At 44.2% G+C, this 20,611-nt stretch overlaps 1 protein-coding gene and 1 long non-coding RNA gene across 4 annotated transcripts; one reads left to right on the top strand and one right to left on the bottom strand.

The window, feature by feature from the left end:
- Nucleotides 1-251: 251 nt before the first annotated feature.
- LOC112893173 (protein TPR1) lies at nt 252-9,345 on the bottom strand. Of its 3 annotated transcripts, none has more exons than XM_025960366.1 (25): nt 9,015-9,345; nt 7,749-7,928; nt 7,525-7,638; nt 6,860-7,018; nt 6,603-6,777; nt 6,402-6,522; nt 5,616-5,716; nt 5,331-5,466; nt 5,094-5,203; nt 4,911-4,980; nt 4,754-4,827; nt 4,580-4,675; nt 4,417-4,509; nt 3,798-3,925; nt 3,469-3,712; nt 3,206-3,373; nt 3,030-3,125; nt 2,774-2,929; nt 2,587-2,697; nt 2,333-2,512; nt 2,131-2,259; nt 1,957-2,052; nt 1,640-1,822; nt 1,383-1,558; nt 252-747 (listed from the first exon to the last, which is right to left on the bottom strand). In XM_025960366.1, the coding sequence occupies exons 1-25, from the start codon at nt 9,092-9,094 to the stop codon at nt 531-533; spliced, it is 3,393 nt and encodes a 1,130-aa protein (XP_025816151.1). In that variant the 5' UTR covers nt 9,095-9,345; the 3' UTR covers nt 252-530. The 3 variants fall into 3 exon arrangements, with proteins under 3 accessions (XP_025816151.1, XP_025816152.1, XP_025816153.1); XM_025960367.1 differs by having other exon boundaries at nt 5,616-5,668; XM_025960368.1 differs by lacking the exon at nt 9,015-9,345 and adding an exon at nt 8,169-8,965.
- A 9,686-nt stretch (nt 9,346-19,031) lies between these two features.
- On the top strand, nt 19,032-20,251 carry LOC112896025. The gene is made up of 3 exons (XR_003229316.1): nt 19,032-19,304; nt 19,574-19,654; nt 19,786-20,251. It is a non-coding gene; the product is annotated as an uncharacterized LOC112896025 (long non-coding RNA).
- The last annotated feature ends 360 nt before the right edge of the window (nt 20,252-20,611 follow it).

Below are 20,611 nucleotides of genomic sequence, written 5' to 3'. Positions count from 1 at the left end.
TTTCAAACTCCAAAGCGAGGGAGCATTTCTAAATCTGATAACAAGAATTGGTCTCCGGAAAATTTGTGGCACGACACATAGGCAGGCAGAAACAAAAACAAAACAAAATGGGTCAAAAACTGATCGCAGGTACCTCGGCTCACTCAAACGTGCAACGTGGTGGCATTTCGAGTATTCACCACAGCACTGCTTTTCCTTGTCCTTTGTAAGGATAATAATAACAAGAGAATATGGAACAGGCGAGAACGGGATTAGAGCAAAACTATGTATTGCTTTACATGCATTAAGGAATATAGCTTACATCATCATTCGATCTAAACCTGAGAACACCTAAGCCAACACACTTTATGGACACTACTGTCCCCTATTGCAAACATCTTTCATGAGAACCACTAAGGTAATGACATCTGGCAAGTCCCAGCACACAGCATGCTTTTTCCAACAAATGCAACAATAATATCCTAACGACATTCACATACAAATAAGTCAGTTCAATTAGAAAATTTACAGAGAAAGCTTCAGCGATACATCTATCTTTGGATTTGATCTGCGGCTGGGTTGCTTGTAGCTGATGATGCGGGTGTCTTGCCATTGGGAATCCCATTGTCTGCCGGAGCGGGCGTTCCCCACTTCCCATCAGACTCCAAGGGCTCAAGCACTTTAACACACCCATCTGACAGCCCGACCGCGAATTGGTTTGGCTCATGGGGATGTGCAGCGACAACAAGAGGGTGAACAGGTGGATTGCTGGAACCAGGAAACAAACATGCCTTAGGTGCTAGGAGCTATGTAACAAGATCACATGGCATTATGGCAACCTATGTAACATGAACGAGCATTCAAATGTAGAAGTATATCTGAAAGTTCATTATCCGATATTTTCTTAATTTGCCATAATGCTCCCAATCCAAGAACAGCAGCACCAGAAGCAGAATAGTACCTCAGCTGCCTGAAGCCCTGAATCAGCTCAATGGCGCTACGAATACTTAGGGCTGGTCTATGCATGTCAACAATTGTCCCTCAAGTTTAACACAATAATCTCAAACAGTGATGATAACCTATGCAGACTTAAATCACCAGCGAAATCCAGAATATGCATGATACTCAACTCGTAAGCTAATAAACCACAGAGAAGCCCCCATCAAAACTTGGCCTCACAAAAATGCCAGTTATTTATTTTAGCAAACTTGGCTTAAGGATCATCTATTGTCCTCTCTCTCTCTCTCTCTTCTTCTGAATCAACTAAGCTTCTAATTACAGCAAGAATATGCATTGGCTGACTTCAAATGTTACCAAAGTGAAAATAGAAAATGCACCAGCACATCAAACTTCTCATATGATCAGCTAAATAATATGTACTCGGTGTACAAAGAGGGTAGTACCTGTTTATGGCTGTCGAAGACATGTATACTGATGGCGCAATCCGGCATCTTAATCTCAGGTTCTCCGCATCAAAGACACCTATGTTACCATCAGTGAAGGCAGCGAAAACAAGCTGGCTGTTGCATGAGTATGATGCATGCGATATAGGAGCTGACAACGTGTCCTGGGGTATCCACTGAATCAAGAAAGAGACAGATTTAATAGGCAAGGCTGTGACAAAATAGTTTGACTTTTGACAAAGTATACGAAGAGTCACCTGATAGATCCTCTCCATTTTTGATGCATCATATATAGCTAGTTGAGTTTCATGTACTACTAGCAAGTGACTTTGGTCAGAACTAAACTGGACCCTTGTATCTCCTGAAGGAGTCTTTCCGGCTGGCATTTGTATAGAAACAGTTCTCCTTTTCTCCCAGGAGTCATTGGCCCACACACACAGCTGAAAATATGAAAGTGGGTGACTACTATCAGAACAAATTCAGAGACAGAAAAAGGGCAAGATGTAGGGATGTGGGGGTTGTTGAAAACATGGTCAGCTTGTGACACAACAAGAAATGCATTACTAATAGTAACCTGTGCATCAGCGCCTGAAGAAACAAGTACACCAAGGTTGGTGGAGAAGGCTAATCCAGTTATCCTTTTCTGATGTCCTTTGAGTCTAGTTTTTACCTGAAAAACCAAAGGTCAGAAGTCTGAATGAAATGATTCAAAAAGACATAATCTGTACAGATATTAGGTATTTATTACCTCATCTACCCTGACATTGTATATGTGGATGGTTGAATCTTCCATTCCTATCGCTATGATGTTATTGTCTTGAGGGTGAAATGCTAAAAATGTTGATGCTGGTGGAGGTGGCATGAATGTTGTCATCACCTGCATGGAAGATGCATGATCAAATCTTCTTGAAGTCTGAAAAATGCATCAGAATAAAATAGTTAAACATTACCTTAAATGTCATCATGTTAAACAATGAAACCTTGCCACCACAAGCAGACATCACATAAGAATCATTCTTGGAGAGTGCAATGCATGGAACTGCCTCCTCTGGATTGGTATCTGCTGTATCATTTGTCATGACAAGACCGCTATTTGGCTGCCAATGGTGTGGCACAACACCAGCTGTGGCCTGCTTAGTAGAATGGACAAAAATTATACCACAAACTTGATTAACCTAAAAATAACCAACAGAAAGTGATGTACCTTTCCACTCGGATTTTGCTCATTTCGACTCCATTTCCATAACCTTTGAATGGCATTAGACCCTAGTGCTAGCAACCCAACACCAGAATTTGTGTACAGAAGGCGGACAACCTGCAAATAAATGTTGTTAAACCCTCTCACATATCCCACAATGAGAAGTATGAAACATACATCAAGATAAAAGAACCTTTCTGGGCTGATCGGGAGTTTCTGGCATTGTTGCTACACGGCATTGCTGGGGATTTAAAACCTCCATCAGCTCCCAAGGTTTTGCTTTTTCAGGTTTTTCTTCTGAGATTCTTGGCTTTATATCTATGCTTCTTGATGCCGTATCTCCACCATTCTATTCAAATTTATATTGTCAGATGTTGTTTAAATTGTTGATAAATAGGTAAGCAAGGAGAAATCAATCTCTATTTGTCTGAAAATATGAATCACAATACCAGTATAGGAGTTGGCTTTGCAGGAGAATTCCTATCTAAGTGATCCATTCGGCCTATGTTAGGAGAGATGCTAGCAACAACAGGAGCACCTGAGACCTGTAAATTCAAAATTAGTGTCAGGATCAATCTAAAAAAACATGAAAGAAAAAAAGCAGACAAAAAAGTCATGTACGAACCTTCATAGAAGAAGCTTCATATTGCGGCCTAAATGCTTCGAAAGGTCGGCTTCCAAAAGAACGTAGAGTTCTAAGTCCATCAGCATTTGCAAGTATCTTAAAACCATTGTCCACTGTCGTAACAGCAAGAAGATTGCCTTCTTTATTGAACCTCAAGCGAGGAAGAGCCTGGTAATAATGTAAAATGGTTAGATTAGAACCCGACCCCACCCCACCCCACCCCCCAAAATCAAGGATAAATATGACAGGGAGCAGAGACTAACTGGGAGGCCTCCGTCAGCTTCAGTACAAGTCAGCATATTAGTATTATCAACATCCCAGAATTTAATCTGGTTATCTTCACCAGCAGCCAAAAAGTGATTCTGAGCTGTATCAAACTGCACTACACCAGCAACACCAGCTGATCTTTTACGAAATCCAGTATAAGTCCTCTTAATAGATCCTTCACTTTCATTCCACTCAACCAAATACGAGTCTCCCTCTTTGCCCGTTCCACATGAGAACAACCTTCATATCCACAGCAAATTGTTTAGTTAGTAAAAACTGGAACCACTTTTGGTGGAAAAATAAGGGCTAACCTGTCTATTATTACCTAGTTCCATCAGCACTATAGAGCATAGTAGTACACCACTTCCCAGGAGCATCATAGTCCACCCTAGATCCCACATTGTCATAAAGCCAGGCCTTAATTTTTCCATCGAGGGAAGTTGAGAAGATGAACTGTGTTAAGCATAAGAAAATCATGTATTAGACTTGATTTTGATCACGCCCTGAGAAGTGGAAATAGAAACACAGACTTGTCTGAATAAGTGAACATTATAAGGCATTTTAGATTTAGATAGGACCACTCTTCTACTAATCAATTAAATTATAACAAAATATGGAATCATGAATTTGATACATAATGATAAACAATATGGAGTTATGTACACGCTCTAGGACAAATGTAATATGGCGAATAAAAGGGAGGTACCCATAAATACTATTAAAATCAACATTTGTCTTAAAAGTCATGCACTTGCAGACCTCCCTCTTTTCCACTTGAATAGGTAGTATATCATTAACTGTGTGCCATTATGTAAAAGTAGAAACACAATGATTGCTTTTCTAATTTTAAACTGGAGAAAAGTCGAACTCGGCATAGAAAAAGCATAAACAGCGAAGATTAATGCATCCTGAGATATTGATGGCCACAGAGTATGAAAATGCACCTGAATACTCTCTTTATGATGAGGACAGATAGAATACACAGGCGCCTCATGTCCTTCAAATGTGAATAGTTTCTGTCCGTGCATATCCCAAACCTACAAAACGAAAGAGAAGTTCAAGAGGACAGCCCAAGTATGAGTATTAACCATCCGAGTCACATCATACCTTTATTAGTTTATCATCTCCACAGGTGACAACACAAAGTTGCTTATTTGGTCGGGAGAAAGCTATGTCATTTACTCCTCCAGAATGAGCCTCAATCTGACACAATGAATAAGATATTTGTAACACAATTGATAATATCTCATTTTTAATATTTGTAAGAGTTTGTTGCAGTACCTCTAGAACATGGCGTGTCTCATTTGGTTGTTGATATGCATGTAGATGGATCAAATGTTTTGTGAATGCGACTCCTGAAAAACCACAAAGGTAGGTTTAAATGAAAATTGTTCCCAGCCAAAGTATTAACTGAAAAGTTACAGTATTGAACACTGACCAATCAATTCTCCATCAGGGCTCCAGGTAACTCGATTAATGGATATTGAGGAGTCTTTGACTACAGCATTCTATACACCGGATAGGCAAATAATGAGTCTCATAATAAGATGAAAACACACAGACATCTAAAGGATAAGATACAAGAAAACTACAACTATGACTTCAGCTTGTGTATAAATACCTGAAACTGTGGTGAACATGCATTTATGTCCCGAATTTTGAAGGGCTTTGAAAGCAACATCTCACGCAGACCAATCTCATAAAGTGTGAATTCACCATTAGCAGATCCAACTGTGGAGTCAAACACATAAGAAAATTAATATATTGTTGTATATCAGAATTCACACCTATTACATGAAACAGTACATACTACACATTTTTTAAGATAATCAAATAACATAGTTATCGCAATTAGTACCTAGAAGTAGTGTATGCCGAGTCGGGTGGAAATCCATGCTAGTTACATTAGATCCATGTGACAATGAACAAGCAACTGTTCTAGGAAGATCATCCACTGACCATGCAGGTTGAGGGATGGGGGCAGGATAGGTGGCCTGCATAAGCATGATTGATCATTAAAATTCATACAAAATAAAAATGTCATGTTTTTTGAGTGTAAATAGCCTACCCCAACTTGCTTGGGACAAAAGGCTAAGTTGTTGTTGTTGTTGTTGTTGTTTTCTGAGTGTAAATGCAATATTACCTCATCAACGCCATGTCCACTAGGCCTCAGTCGCTTCATTAGTTGCTCGGACTCTGCACTTTGATAATCTGTTATAGTTGGCCGTTTCAACATGGAGACAGCTGAGGAAAAAATGTAATATAAATCGCGTCATTTGAAGTTTTGAAACATGCAAATAACTGACAACATAAATACATTTCCCATGACAACATACAAAACGGTTCTAAGCAAAATTGAATCCTCCTTTTTGTGAGCTTAAGCTTTACAGTATATCTTAGCTGCAAGAACAAACAAGATAGCATTACTAACTAATTGCTGTATGTAATATCATACTTCTTACTATATGGACGAACATGAAAAACACAAAAGGACAAGAATATGCAAGGAACCAGAGTAAACAGCATAAACTACCAAAGAGTAGTGTTATTTTACAGCAACCCATATATAGAATAGGGTAGGGTTGAAGCTTATTTTACAGCTACCCATAAACTAAGATTGAGACCATCAATTCCTACCAGCTACATCATATTCATCACTGAGTAATGCGTAAATATAACAAGTTAGCAGCATCTGTTATATGTCTGGAACTGAAGTTTCACATGTCCAATTGTTTCAGGAATGTTCTGATGCAAAGTACAAGGCATACCAAACCACACGCTACAAATTTTGGTGTTCAATGCATCCACCAAATTGCAAAAAAGAAAAAACAAAAAACAAAAGAAAATCAAGAACATATATTCATGCAGATATGCTTAAAACAAGCAACCAGACGTATTTCCAGAGAAACGTGGCACCACACTTCAATACCTTGATTCGGTGGAACAGGTATTGATGATGCTGCTACAACAGCAGACTGAACAGATGAAGAGGCAGCAGCATTTGCCATCCAACCAGCTAAAGACGGACCAGGTGGAGGAGGTTGAAATGGCTGCATGAATAAATACATAATGTAAGAAGCAAAAGATCGTAGAAGCCATGCACAAGCAGAAAATGATCAAGCAAACATACAGTATGCGCTGTGAGTGGTGGGTATGCGGCACCAGCCTTTGGAACAGCTGCTAGTGGTACAGACACCGGTGATGCACGAGCTCCATTGGGAGGAGTGCAAGTATGATCAGTGAATAAAGTTTTGATATCTGGATTTGGACGAGGGTTCTTACAAAGCTGATGCTGCCAATTCAAGCTGCACATATTGCCAAAAAAACATAAATTCAACTTATATGAAAACAGAATGTCTGGTAATGTAATGATTGTTACTTTCAAACCTTTGGTTAATCAGAGTTCGCAGGCGTGATGCCTTAAGAGTCGGAAAGACAAGTTTTTCCCGGAAAAGGGGGTTTGCTTCAATAAGTTTTTTTAGCTCAATCAGCATAATACTGCGAGCTGATTTAGTATCCCCATACTTCGACAACTGTTCATTTTCCCTGCAACAAAGCAACATTTATTTGACGATTTGAGCTAAGCAAACAGAAGCAGCAGGTTAAGGAATTCCAATAATTGGAATAAAACATTCAGAGGAAATAGCAATAATTTTTTAGTGTTAAGCAACCAACATTTTCCATAAAAAAATACAGGAAAAACCAGCATAACATAAAGCTATTAAATAAATATCTTGAAGAAACTTTAGCTATTTTTGCAAATAAGCATCTGGCTTAGCTAACAGATTTATGCTGTTGTCAGCTTGCTATGCCTGCTCAGTTAACATATATGTAGTTGTTGCTTGCCATGATTTCCTAATGGTTCATGATCTATCAATACATGTCCTATTTTCATCACCTTTGAAGATACATTCGTTGCAATGCACAAAATAGAAGAAGCTTTTAATGATTACCTTAATAAGATCTAAGAAGCTCTAAGAAAGATTTCATTTAACTGCTTCTCAACAATCTGATGCCACAGTAAATGATGACATAAAGCAAGACGAACAAACCTAAAATTCTCAAGAGTGAGAAGCTGAGTTATCTCCTTATATAACTCCTCATTGAATGTCGAGAAGACTTTAAGATCCTTGACAAGAATATCTACAGCCTTTGCTCTATCATGCCTGTTCAGAACATGTAGAACGAAAAGTCAGTAAATTTTACAATATCAAAAAAAAGTGGATGGAAAAACCAGCTCCTCTTTCAAATGAAGTGAAATATTAGAGAACAGTACCTATCAAGTGCTTCCAAATACTTCTGCTTCCTGATCTCAAAGAATATCTTCATCGAATACCTATTGTCATCTACCTTGGTGAAACCTGACAAGTATTTCTCCACCTCATCCCATTCCCCAGCATGTACCTTCTCCTCAAAGTACTTCATATTGAAGAAGAACCCTGACTCTTGCTCAAGCCTACAGCACAATGTGACATAGGAAATTACTACATATCGATGAGCAGACCACAGATAATTCTAATTGTTGGAGCAATGAACGTGATAGAGCAGAGTAGCCAACTTTTCCAATCAGTACCAGAATGAGTACACTAAAGTGCCCACAACTCCAATGGTCAAAGCATAAACCACTTAAACAGCTAACCACACTGCAAGTTTTAAGCTTGGGAAACTGATCCTAAACCACCAAGTAAGTCCATACCATTTATTGCAGAAGACTCGAAGTCAGACAGTCTAATTCTGACAACCCTCCGGTGTGTGTGTTCTGCAAAGCAGAACGTGGAGCAGAACAGAGCAGAGCAGAGTGCGGAACACATTAAAAACAGAACCTGCTACGAGTTAAAAGAGACCGAATTGCCAGGCCAAAGTTCGAATTCCTCCACGAATTGTCTGTCCGAAATGAAGCAATCCAGCTAAACTGCCAGCTACCGCAACGTTTACCGATTACCCCCAGGACACGACAAGGGGACCAAAGCGGCAGTACACCAATCAAAGAATTAATCACACTAATCTATGTGCTCCGACAGAGAAGGCGCAGCCCAGTTGACAAAAGAAGAAAAAACACCAGGCACGCGATTGGTGTAGGAAACCGCACATGCAAGCTCCATAATTTCAAATGCGCCCCTGAATTTTTCCGGAATAAAAGAAAAACTGAGACCACGAAAATCGATTTTGACCGGATTAAATAAATAAAACAACGACTATCACGGAGAACGGCCACGAGGACGGGATAAAATGTTTTGACCGAAATAACCCGAAACTTCCACGAATTTACCGCGCATAACAAATCGAACAGAGTTGGAGAGAAACCCTTTTTTTGGCAGCAACCATGAAAGCCCAGAACCAGAAAAGAAAAAGACCTAGAAAACCGCCGAATTCATCACGGAGAGAGAAGCGGAAAACGAGACGGGAGGCGTGGCAAATCATCAAATCCCCTAAAGCGCAGAGGAGCCCGATCGATCCCAACCACCCACCAACCGAGCACGCGCAGGTAACCACCGGACGAGGCCGGAGAGAGGGAAGGACGGAGGGAGGGGCGACGACGCACTTGTGCACGGTCTCCTTGAACTTCTCCTCGTCGAGGAACTGGAGGATGAGGAAGACGAGCTCGCGGCTGAGCGACGACATGGCGGCGGCGGCGGGAGCCCGCCCGGTGCTCGATCCGCGCGGCCCGGAGCTCGGCTGGCGCCCCCTGGCACGGAGGGCGCGGCGCTGGTGGCTGGGCCGCCCGGGCGGCCGCGAATCCTAGGGTTCCGTCGTCGGCCCCCTCCTCTTCTCTCGCGAGCGAGGCGGAGACGAGAGAGAAGCGGAGATGTGGAAGAGGGGTTGGGGGGGGAGAGAGAAACTTTAGTCTCGCTTTCTTCGATGCGTTGCAGACCTCTCGCCCTTTTCTCTCTCCCCACGCCACCCACCACTGGCTTATCTGCGAGAAGCAGGTCCTCTTATTGGTAAGGCAAGCTGCCTATCGATACGCACGAGTACTTATACGATAGGCCGCGAGCGGCGGAATCGAAGGGGCCGGGATTAAATCGGGTGGATATTCGTGAGCTGGCGTCCGGTCGTGAGGGCGACGTGCGCGCGAGACGAGACGCTAGAGATCGCGCGGAGGGAAGGGGCGGTTTCGCTGCGCGACCGGGAGGAGCAGACGGGACGGGACGAGACGAGACGAGATGGGGGGGCTTCCATTTATCGGGTTGCGCGTGGCTCCGGCTGCGCCTGCTGGAGAGGGAGGGAGGCGGCGGTTCGCGTCCGATGCGCGGTTTCTCGGATCGGCCGCTACGCTCGCGCAGCCGCGCTCGCGTCGCGTGGGAAAGCCGTCGCGTGGGAAAGCAGTGGCGCACGGCACCGACTGCGGGAGCGGGATGGGCCAGGGTCACGTGTCCCTGTGATTAATGGGGTGATGCGCTGGTAAACCTCTGCCGGCCGGCCGCCCGCTTTTACGAGGCTTTTGCCGGTTTTGTTTAGTACAGTAGACCTCCGGCTGAGCTGTCGCTTTTCGCATTTCAGTAAGCCACATGAGTACTCTCTCAATCCAAAAACAACGCTCTCAGTTTATTCTAAGTTGAATCCATACTGAGTTTGACGAAGTTTATAAAAATAGTTATAATATTTTTAGAAAAGTTTTCTTCTTTGATGTGATATATGTAAACTATTTTTTTATTAAAATTGTGATGGTTTGATTTGGAGAACAAAATATATTATGCCCTAATACTATATATGTTGCATGGATAAATCTAAACAATCTGTGGATGATTGTGAGCCGAGCAAAGTAGACAATATGCGTACTATGAGGTTTTGCCTGTCTTGTATCATACTACGTTTGATCGAAATATATCGTTTCTATTTTCTTAGCATAATATGAAGATTTGGCGTAAGTTTATAGTGAGAATTTTATCGGATTAGAGAGCCGCCATGCATTATCATCCGTTCTTGGGGGTGCATCGGTGAGTATATACAAGATAGCAATAACCACAATTTCAGGTAACGGCAAACCATATTAAATTCATTAATGATGTAAAAGATAGAGTCGCGTGGTGTCTAGGTGTAGCTCAACAATATAGATGGTTGTCCCTTCTACACATCAAAAGAGATAGGGCTAATGGAAATTCTTGCCTATAATACCTTCCATTATTGTTATGGATCGAGTTTTAGTGTAACGTGAAGCTTTTACCGCTTTTGTTCATTCCATATTTCCTCCGTCCAAATAAGAACGTGGCTTTAGGCGTTTGCTTATCCACAACTAATTTATTTTGCATGTGCGCACCTAATAGGTTGGTGGTATTTGTCTTGAGACAACTCAAGGAAGGTAGTGAATACGTACGTGCTGTCTGGAGGAAGATAAAAATGGGCATGACGTTTTGTGGAATATTAATGAGTGTTGATTTATTATGAACACGTTACAAATCAACAATTTGTGGAGGGCAAACATTTTTAGCCACAAAATACATTTTTTTGGGGAGTATACACTTCCTCGTCATTGCTCGATCCAGAATGACATGAAAGAGTACTAAAGTACGCACCACCGTATATGAGCCAAATCTAGAACACATCAATCATTCATTTCACATGGTTGCAAAAAGACAATTGGTCCGATACATGCAAGGATTTCTTCCTTAAACGGAAATGTGCAGAAATTTTATTGACAATTCAAAAAGCACTGTGCTAGAATTCTTCTTCCATCAATACCTAAAATGCAAGCAAACATCTCATCACGTTATCTTTTTTAATAGGACACACATCGCATACAATATCTTCCTCAACTTGAACTTCGCTCAGAGCACGAATGTTCTGCGGCGAGGCACTTCGAATTTTGATCGTAGCTTGTGGCACTAATCTCGCCGAGGTTTCACCCTGCAAGCAAGGTAGGAGTAACCACTAACCAGATGCTTCCTCGGCAAGTTGCGACCGCTTTCTCCCCCCAAGTGAGGGAGCGGGTGTGGCGGTGCACCCAGAAAACCGAAAAGGCTCATCTTCCCCCTGTGCTGGCTGCTGCTCGACGCCTATAAAGCGGGGCTGGCTTTCGCATGTGGAGCCTAAGAAAAGTTGTCAATCAAAGAATGGGCAAGCCAAAAAAAAGAATGGGCAAGCCAAACCAAACCCCCCAAACCCCGTCGCCTCTCGCGTCCTAAACAATGTCGCGTCGCGTACTCGCGTCACGCGCGCAACGCGCAGCGCGAGTAGGAGCGCACGGGAGGATTCGGAGGAAGATCTCGCAGGGAAGAAAAGGCGCGAGAACGGGGGCGGAGGTGAGCCGACAGCGACGGGTGTGTGGCGCCACCCCGGGTGTCGGCCTCTCGACGGGTGGTGCTGGGTGTCTCTAGAAACCACGCGACGCGAGGGCGTTCTCGTGGGAAACTCGTGCTCGAGCGGCGAGAGGAAGCCAGGAGGACTCGGGAGAGAGGGAGGGTCCGGGTCCGTTATGTGTTGTTTGCTCGCGGAGGCAAACCCGCACTTGCTTGGGATAAAAAAAAAATCTCGGCGCGGGTGGTGAGGTGGACGGGAGATGGAGTGATCGACACAACAAGACGCCGGGGGGGGGGGGGGGGGAGGGCAGCGGCAGTGCCCCCAGTAGGTGTGTGGGGGGGGCTGGCCGCCTCTGGCTGTGGCTGGGTTTGAACGAGCAGAGCCACCGCGGGCTAGGCCGGGCCACTGGCCACCGTAGAAGGCGCGGAGACAAGAGGGAGGGCACGGGCACAGGCACGGGCTGACGGAGGAGGATTGGCCGGCCGTGTGGCTCCGGTCACGTGCGCGCCTGTGATTTTGCCAAGAGGAGATCGAGATTCCTTTTGGGGGCGTCCGACAAGGGGTATAGTCACCTGCAGCGAGCGTTGGGCGTGGCAAGTGTTTTTTTAACAAGATAAGGAAACTTTGGATGTGATGCGCCACTTGGAGGTACTTGCCAGACGTGATGTGTCTCGTCGTCGCCGTTTCTCATCTCTCTCGCTAGTCGCCAGCGATGTCGTGCGCGCGAGGGGAGGGGGCCTCGGATCGGATTCCTCCTGCTCCCCTCAGCGCTAGCGACCAGTGGCCTGCGACCCTAACCCTAACCCTTGCGCATATTAACTTCCACTTCTCCTTTCGAACTCCGAGATTTGACTACTAGTCACCCTAATTGCATGGACCCCGGTGTTAGCAAAAGGAAAAGAAGACCAAGTGCTCGCACTTCTTTTTCAATCGCAAACAGTACACGGCTGCTCGCACTTCCAAAAAAGCAGGAACAAAAGATAGGTTCCCTTTCGGGAAGGCATTCGCGGAAAGTCGAGCGGAGGAGAAGGAATCCGTCCTGCGCCAGTGTACCGGCGCGGGTCCGCGACCTCCCGTCCTCCTCCGCCGCGCACGCGCGGCTGCCACGAGCGCCGAAGCTAGCGCGTCGGCAGGCTGGACCGCGCCGCCGCGTATGGTCGATCTCGCCGGTGCAGGGTTGCTTGGCGCAGACGGCAGCTCCGATCAACATTCGTCCCTTCCTCCCTTGCCTACCTGCGATATGATGAAAACCTCTCGATGATTCTATCGGTCGCCATGTGGACGTGGATCAAGCAACCTCGTACGGACCGGGAGCCGTTCAGGCCACCACCGGCTTCCCTTTCCACGCCTTCTTGGTTCTCTCCTTCCCATCTTCTGCATGGAGCTTTGACTTTTCTGTGACAGCAGAGTGGATGTCTGAAAAAACTGAACGAGGCGCAGAGGATTTGTCTTTTCCCTAAGAAAAATGCTGTCAGCTGCGTAGCAGCTGGGGCCACCGTCAGTGAGCGTTCGTCTATCAGTCGCATCATTAGCTGTACCCATAGGCGATTAATTTACTACACCACTACTAATCGGTAGTGTACCTTTCGGTACTTGCTTGCCCGTGGACGTATTATCACCCATGCGTCTCGTCTCATCCATATATGCTATGCCAATGCCGTCGCTCACCAACGCCATGATTGATCGCGACCGGGTCGGATTAATGGGAGCTAGTCAATTGGGTATGGACATTTAATTTATATATATTCTGCCGACCAGGTAAATGGCTGAAACTGACCTTTGGGATAGATTTTTGAAACCTGGCAGCAGTTCAGGTCATGGTTTTTTCTTTTTGCTTAATTGGCAGCGTTAACCCTAGTTAATTTTTGTGGAGAGACCTGCGAGCGAAGCTGTGGAGCGTGCGGCGTAGTTTCTGGGTTACGACTAGTTGGGAGTCGAGTTGGTAAATTGCTTGGTATCAGCTCGATCGATTCTTCTCAACGAGACATGATAAACGTGATCTCCCCGTATTAAAGGCCTCTATATAAATGGCAATGGTCTATATAAATGGCAATGGTCAGTCACGGAGCTAGAATTTCTGCATGGAGTATGCAGAACCAAAATATTTATATGCAAACCGGTAAAATCTATTTAGCAATTCAGTAAAGTTTCATAAACTTACCCAACAATTCGGTACACAACTAGTAAATAGCATAGTAGGTCTTAAATTACAATCCAGATAGTTTAAAACAGCACACTAATAGTTTGAAATATAAACGACACAAGCTTAAATAACAAATAAGATCACAACACTATTTTTCAAGCCTACACTTTCTCGTAGCCATGAATGTCTTAACTACATCATCTTCATCCGCAGCTTCCAAAATGTCTCTCTCAAATGAACGTGGCAAGGCAATCTCCAAGAGACTACCACTCATCTTATTTCTCTGCTTGGTTTTGACAAAATCCATACCAGAAAATACCCTCTCAACGCTTGCCGTCGCCACCGGTAGAAGCAATACCATTTTGAGAAGCAAGTAAACCAAATTATAAACATTGTGCCTATTTGTTTCCACTAGCTTAACTGAGAGGTCAACAACGTTTTCTTTACCACTGAATCTATCATCATGTCTCATGACATCAATATAGGTATTGACCAATGCAATACATCCCTAATTCCTACCGCATACATCTAAAAGCTACATCAATTGAACTAAATCATGGTAAAATCTAACAACAACTAGCTAATAAATTAGATGGCAGTAAAGAAAAGTTAGGGTTAGGAATTTGGGGAAAATTTGCTAAGACTAAAACTACGAGGAGAGAATGGAGGGGGGAAAGCTCTCACGGTCTCACCACAAAGCGCTGCCGCGCTGGGGCCGGACTGGGCGCCGTGGCGGCGTGGCCCGTGGCCGGAACATGGGAGGCGGCCTGGCGCCTGGCGGGAGCGCCCGAGGCTCGAGCGGGAGCCGGAGCCGGGGCGGCGGGGCTGGGCCCGAGCAGCCGTGGCCGGCCGCCGGGGACGGGGCGCGCCGGGGGAGGGGGAGAGGCGCAGAGCGTCGCCGGACGCCGGGGCGGACAGAGCGGGCGGTCTAGGTCCGGGAGCAGGGAGCGGACGGCTCACGGCCTCACGGGAGCGGACGGGTGGTTGGATTTTTCTTTTTCACATATGTAGCTTGTTGGGCTGGGCCGGCCTAGGGTATGCCGGGCCATACCCGTGGAGCCCACTGGCTCCGCCTATGGCAATGGTCCTCCACATCTCATTGTATTTGCAGAATTAATGCTACCGTCCATGCATATACGTCTACTGCCTCCGTTCTAAAAATTAATTATTCTAAAAATTTTAGAATAAACTAATAAGAAGCTAAGATGACCATATTTGCCCTTTACTTATATTTAGCACTAATTGGATCTTGCATGCACATGCACTTTCTAAACAAGGTAAGATGATTTGTTTTTATGGGATAAATTTTGAATTGTAGAATGATTTGTTTTTTGGAATAGAGGAAGTACAGTCAAAGTAAGCGCTAAATCTAGAAAGAAAAAAAAAACGCTGACCAACAACGAACGACCCGGATGACCTAGTTGATGAGGTGCCAGTACATTTGTTACAGCTACTTAACCATTTTCACACCACTGAAGCTAGCAAAAAAAGGGCAGAGAAATGGACTTACGTGGAAGCTATAGTATATGTAGACGCAACTTGTGACAGCATAGCAGTCAACATTCAACGGTAGTGACTGGATCTGAACTAATAGTTTAGTATTTTAGTGGGGCCGAGTGATCAGTAGGCAACGTTGTCGTATCCTTTGGGATGTCGGAAAACGTTATCCTAACTAGACGAGCAGCGATGCGATCGGAAAATGGCAGAGTGCCAGAGTCCACGACCATTTTCAGCTTTCTCCCCCTCTTCGTTTTCTTCTTCTTCTTCTTTCTTTGAACAAAACGTTTTTTCTTTAAAGAAACTTTGAGCACAACGTGTCTACCACTAAACTAATACCTAGCCGTATCGATGAGACGCGCGTGACGTCAACGCTAGGGATTCATGGTGTGCAGAGGTATGCAACCACACAAAATAATTAATTTTCTTCTAAGTTTTGATTTGAGAATAGATGGCAAAGGCTGTCTGAAACTCTGAATCTTTTTATCCTGCGTTTGCTGGCGTGCTGCTGACAGCGAAACGCGTGGACGATCTTGGGAAGACTTGAGCTCCCAGTCAAAAACGGACCGTGGGATCACCAGTCATATCACGGCACGGCAACGCCCAACGGCCGGCGGCACGGTACGGTCGCCGCTAGCTCCTCAACCGTGACGACTAGAAAGAGAGTGGAGCTCCGTCGCTGCTGCTTGTCCCGTCAGTGGCCGCTAGCACATCAGGGGATGGGCGAGAGCGACGGCAACTCGGGTCCCGATCGCCGGGCGGTCACGCCATTCACAGTCGTGCCTTCTACTAGTGAGCGAGCGCCTCACCAGCGATCCCGTCAGCCTCGAGCCCTCCGTTGATTTTTACTGCTGGTGGTGGGTATGGACGATGTTACGTGTTCGTCGCTCGTCAGTCGTCGCTGTCCCTGTTACCTTGCAGCTTCCACAAAATCACTCTTCTTCTCTTTTTTACTTTTTTATAACATTTTTTTTTTACTTTTAGGGCCATCGCAGGAACAGAGTAGAAGAGAGCGCGAGAGAGTTACAATCTCAACAACCGAGAAGTGTGCGAGAAAAAGCAAACCCTACAATACAGATTTCAGACTAAGGGACGACCAGGTCTATTTCTAGTAGAAAAGTTTGACTCGTGCCGCATGGGCATGTACAAGACCAGCACAAAAGTAGCACGACGTGGTAGGATAAGAAAGAAAAAAAAAATGCATCCGGGGGCCATGAGTCGGGCGCACCAAACGTCACCAGCATCGGTCCCGGCCCGTCAGGCAGCCCAGGACGGAGAGCGGTCGCAGTCACATGCCTTGGATCTTCTCTGGTGCGTCGCGTCCTCACTAGTAGGCAGTGGCCGGCCGGAGATCGGGATGGGTATCACTCGACGCAAACGCCACGCGTGTGGCCCTGTGGAATCACGTTGCTGAATCACGAGACGTGGTATCAATCATTGATCCCACGAGACCTGAATGAAAGAATGCCCACAAGATTGCAGCAGCGTTCGTACGGGTGGGGGCTGCCTGCCTTTGGAAACAAGGGCCGGTGTGTCCGTTCCACACGCTTGTGACGAGGATCCCTCTTGAAAAATGCTACTCCCTCCCTTTTTTTTTGTTTCCAGTACTTGCATTGGGATTTCAAAAGACCAAACCTCGTAAATTTTGACGAACAGTTCATCAAACCACATGCAGCGTTCGATGTTAAAAAGCTTTATGAATATATTCAGATTTCAGAATACGGCAATTGCCTTTGTTTGATGATATATTGCAAGAGAAATTGGTGGTTTTGTATAACTTTTTTCAAATCCTAGTATGCCAACTATAAACGAACGGAGGTAGTACTATTCTCCTTTTGCACCACAGTACACTCTTTCCGGTTTTGTGCACAGTATATGTATGATTCCGAATTCTTCCCACTGCCATCATGAACATGTAAGGTTATCCTGCTTTCCTGTGTCTTCAACCACGAAGAAGAGATCCCATACCAGCACCGAGTACCATCACAAACTAGAGGTAGTCCCAGGCCTCCAGCAGAGACATCCATATCCAAGAAAGGGATTTAGCAGACACATATCAATACAATGTACCCACGGTCTACAGTAAAACTGTAGCAAGATACAATCTATCCATGTTCCTTTTATTGCGCTGCAGCAACCAAAATTATCCAACTGGATGATACAACAACAAAAATCAGTTGCATAGTTTGGGGTTTAATCCCCCTCGACGCCTGCTGCTGTCATCGCTGGTCCTTTGCCTACCCTGTATTTGTAAGCAGCGTAAACGGAGGACACGACTACGACGCCGAGGACCAAGTAGGTGAAGATCGTGGCCACACTGATTTGGCTAGGGCCCTTCTTCACTTTGCTTTGTGCCAACAACGCCTCTGGCTTGATCTTCGCCATGCTGCGCTTCTGATAATGCCAAGAGAAAAGAGCAGAATCAGTGTAAGCAAGTTGTGATAGTACCAAAATGAAAAAGACAAGCATGGTTTTTGTCGGGCCAGTGTCAATCGAAAAAAAAATACCAACAGTAAGTCCGTAGCTACAAAGCATCAGGTTGTCAAAATAAGAATGATGTAAAGGTGATTGTTTCTTTCAAGCTAATAATACCTGATTCATAGTGTAAAATAGGTAGCAGAATATGGTAATCTGAAAATATGAAACAGGTATATAACGGAGGCAATGGTGGGATCAGAACTTCAGGTTGCAAGTGTTCCATGTGGGGCACAAAATGGAACTGCTGGCAAACTTTGCATCTTGATTGAACCAAATTTCCAATGGGCTACAAACATTCACAGAGTACAGTGTCTTGATCTTATGTAAATAGCAATATGATTCAAAAGAGGAGCTTAACAAAATAACAAGTGATGAATGCGATTAGGTGCAAATAGCGTAACAGCATTTAGATTCGTGCCCTCAAAAGTTGCTGACATGCAAACTATTGGATTATTCATTTATAGCTGAAAGACTTGTTGGACAGGACAGATAAAAGATGATAGTCTCATGAAGTTACATCGGAGTGATTGATTAAAAGATGCGCTGGTTTCCTCTCCTCTCCGGGCTTCACGGGTGGAAATGGACACATGTCCATCAGCGCGGGAGGCAGAGGGATTTGCTGCAGCTCACCTGCCTTGATTTCCGTGCAATGCATACATCAAAAAGAAAATACTCTGTTTCACAAACCAGTTATCCAAATTAAATTTCGATTGCACGGTTAATATTTTTCTGTTGAGATCTTTAAAACTAGACCACACTTGCCTATATTTAGATAATATTTTTTCTAAAATATTTTTATTTGTTCCAAAACAATTTTATTTTCTAAAATATTATATCTTGTTCTGGAATATTTTTTATTTTCGAACCAACTTCTATTTTTTATGAAATACATTCGGAATAACTTTTTCTGTTGAACATTGTTATTTATTTTCAAACAATATATATTTTTTAAACACTAGTTGCTCCTGCAGCATATAAGATGTGCATGCAATAGTGGTGGGAAACATGCTCTGTGATAGCATAGCATTCGATCGCGGAGGCTGAGAATACAAGTCCCTTGGAAGAGCGGGGCTGCAGCTGCTGGCCCGCACGTCAGGAGGCACGTGATAGGCCCCACCTTATCTCTTCCCATCCATCGTCTTCTCCTCCGTTTCTCTCTCGCTCGGCTGCTCTCTCTTTCTACTCTTTCCCATCACTCGAATTTCTACCGCTACTCAAATTCGCTGTGGGCAACGGAGGGTGCCATGCTGAGGAAGAGGTCGTCGTGCCACCTGTCGCCGCTCAAGCTAGCACCACCCATCGTCCCTTTTGCTCTACTTCTCGAGGGCGCCATCAGGGCCGTGGTGGGTGGCGGTGGCGGTGGCCAACGGCAACATCGGGCAGATGATTGAAGGTCGGAAGACTGTGCTGCTCCTAACACGCTGGAGTCATGAACCTCAAGAGACTCAGTCACCAAGTAGGTGACTTGCTGTCCAGGTATATGCCCACTTTGTATTTGGCAATGGATGTTTGATGATAGACAATTTGTTTATCGGGTGTTTTATGATTGAGATGCCGAACAAGACTCCTAATGGATAGAACAAATATTACAGATGATGTTTTTTAGCATATACTATGATTTTGTGATCGATTTTTCATATAAATGCATCTATCATCTGAAATAGATAGAACAAGCGATTGCTACCTTTCATTGACTTGAGTAAATTTAGTTGTCTAATACTTATATTTGATTGTTGAAATGATAGGACGCGCGCTTCGTTCACGACATTATTGAAACAGGAGGCAAAGAACCCACTTGAAAACTCCATCCACAACATAAGTTTCAGGTAAGTGTTACATGTATGATATGGCATAGCGGACAATTTGATGGACATAAATAAAAAAAATCATGAATCAGTTTCTACAACTTTGCAGCCTAAATTGACTTATGCACTCAATCAATTTACTTGCTTGATAGGAAGCAGCAACTAGCTAATCAAACAAGCCATTGCTCCTTTCCATCCTCCTCTCTTACTACTTCAGAATTCAGATATGGCCAAGGCAAGTTCATACTTTGTTTTAATTGAAGTTTGAAATTTCAGCGACCATACTTTACTACATTAAAATAGAAAAAGACCATCAGGAAATCTAAATGATTAAGTGTTGACACTGTTTTTTTAACGCGGTCTGGTCAAAGATAAGGCAAGGGAGGAGGCCAATGGGACTGGCCGATGCTCAAGCAGAAGAGGCGGTTGATTGTCCAAGATGACGTCGCAACCGATGGAGCGGAATTGATGCCGATGGTCCACGTCAGCAAGTTATCGTATGGAGTCCAAATTATTTATTTTAGAAAGATTGTTTTCTTTTTGGTCAAGTCATGTTGTGTCGTGATCGACTAGGGTTTGTTAGCTTAGACTATAAATATTAGTCTACGGGCTTGTAATCAGAATAATCACACATCAATACAACAAACTCTTTTCTTCATTGTCGGCGACTTCACCAAACTCTAGTTTCGTAGTTTTTTTCTTTTCGACGAGTTCTTCCGGTAGCAGGGCTGTATCGCTTCGATCTCCAGCTTGCTGGTAAGTTCTGTGTTTATCGAGCAAATTAGTCTTTGATGGACGGCGCATCAGCTTCCTTCTCGATCTATTTACTCACCAGTTATCGATATTTGCTATACTTTGCAAATATATTTATTTAATCTTGTGCAGTTTAGTTTTTATCACAAATTATCTAGCTTAGATCTTAGATTTTCTATCAGCTGTAGTTATGTTTTATTATTAAGTTACTGCACATAGCCGATT

This window comes from Panicum hallii, chromosome 5 (genome assembly GCF_002211085.1).
Source record: "Panicum hallii strain FIL2 chromosome 5, PHallii_v3.1, whole genome shotgun sequence".
In the NCBI taxonomy this organism is placed as follows: domain Eukaryota; kingdom Viridiplantae; phylum Streptophyta; class Magnoliopsida; order Poales; family Poaceae; genus Panicum; species Panicum hallii.
The sequence above is the reverse complement of the archived record's forward strand: the minus strand, read 5'-3'. Positions and strand labels throughout refer to the sequence as shown.

Coding starts and splice junctions, on each gene's coding strand:
- LOC112893173 (XM_025960366.1), bottom strand. CDS start 9,094: ATGTCGTCGCTCAGCCGCGAGCTCGTCTTCCTCATCCTCCAGTTCCTC. Junction 7,639..7,748: donor TATTTGGAAGCACTTGATAG/GTACTGTTCTCT, acceptor TGTTCTGAACAG/GCATGATAGAGCAAAGGCTG. Junction 5,467..5,615: donor GTGGACATGGCGTTGATGAG/GTAATATTGCAT, acceptor ATGCTTATGCAG/GCCACCTATCCTGCCCCCAT.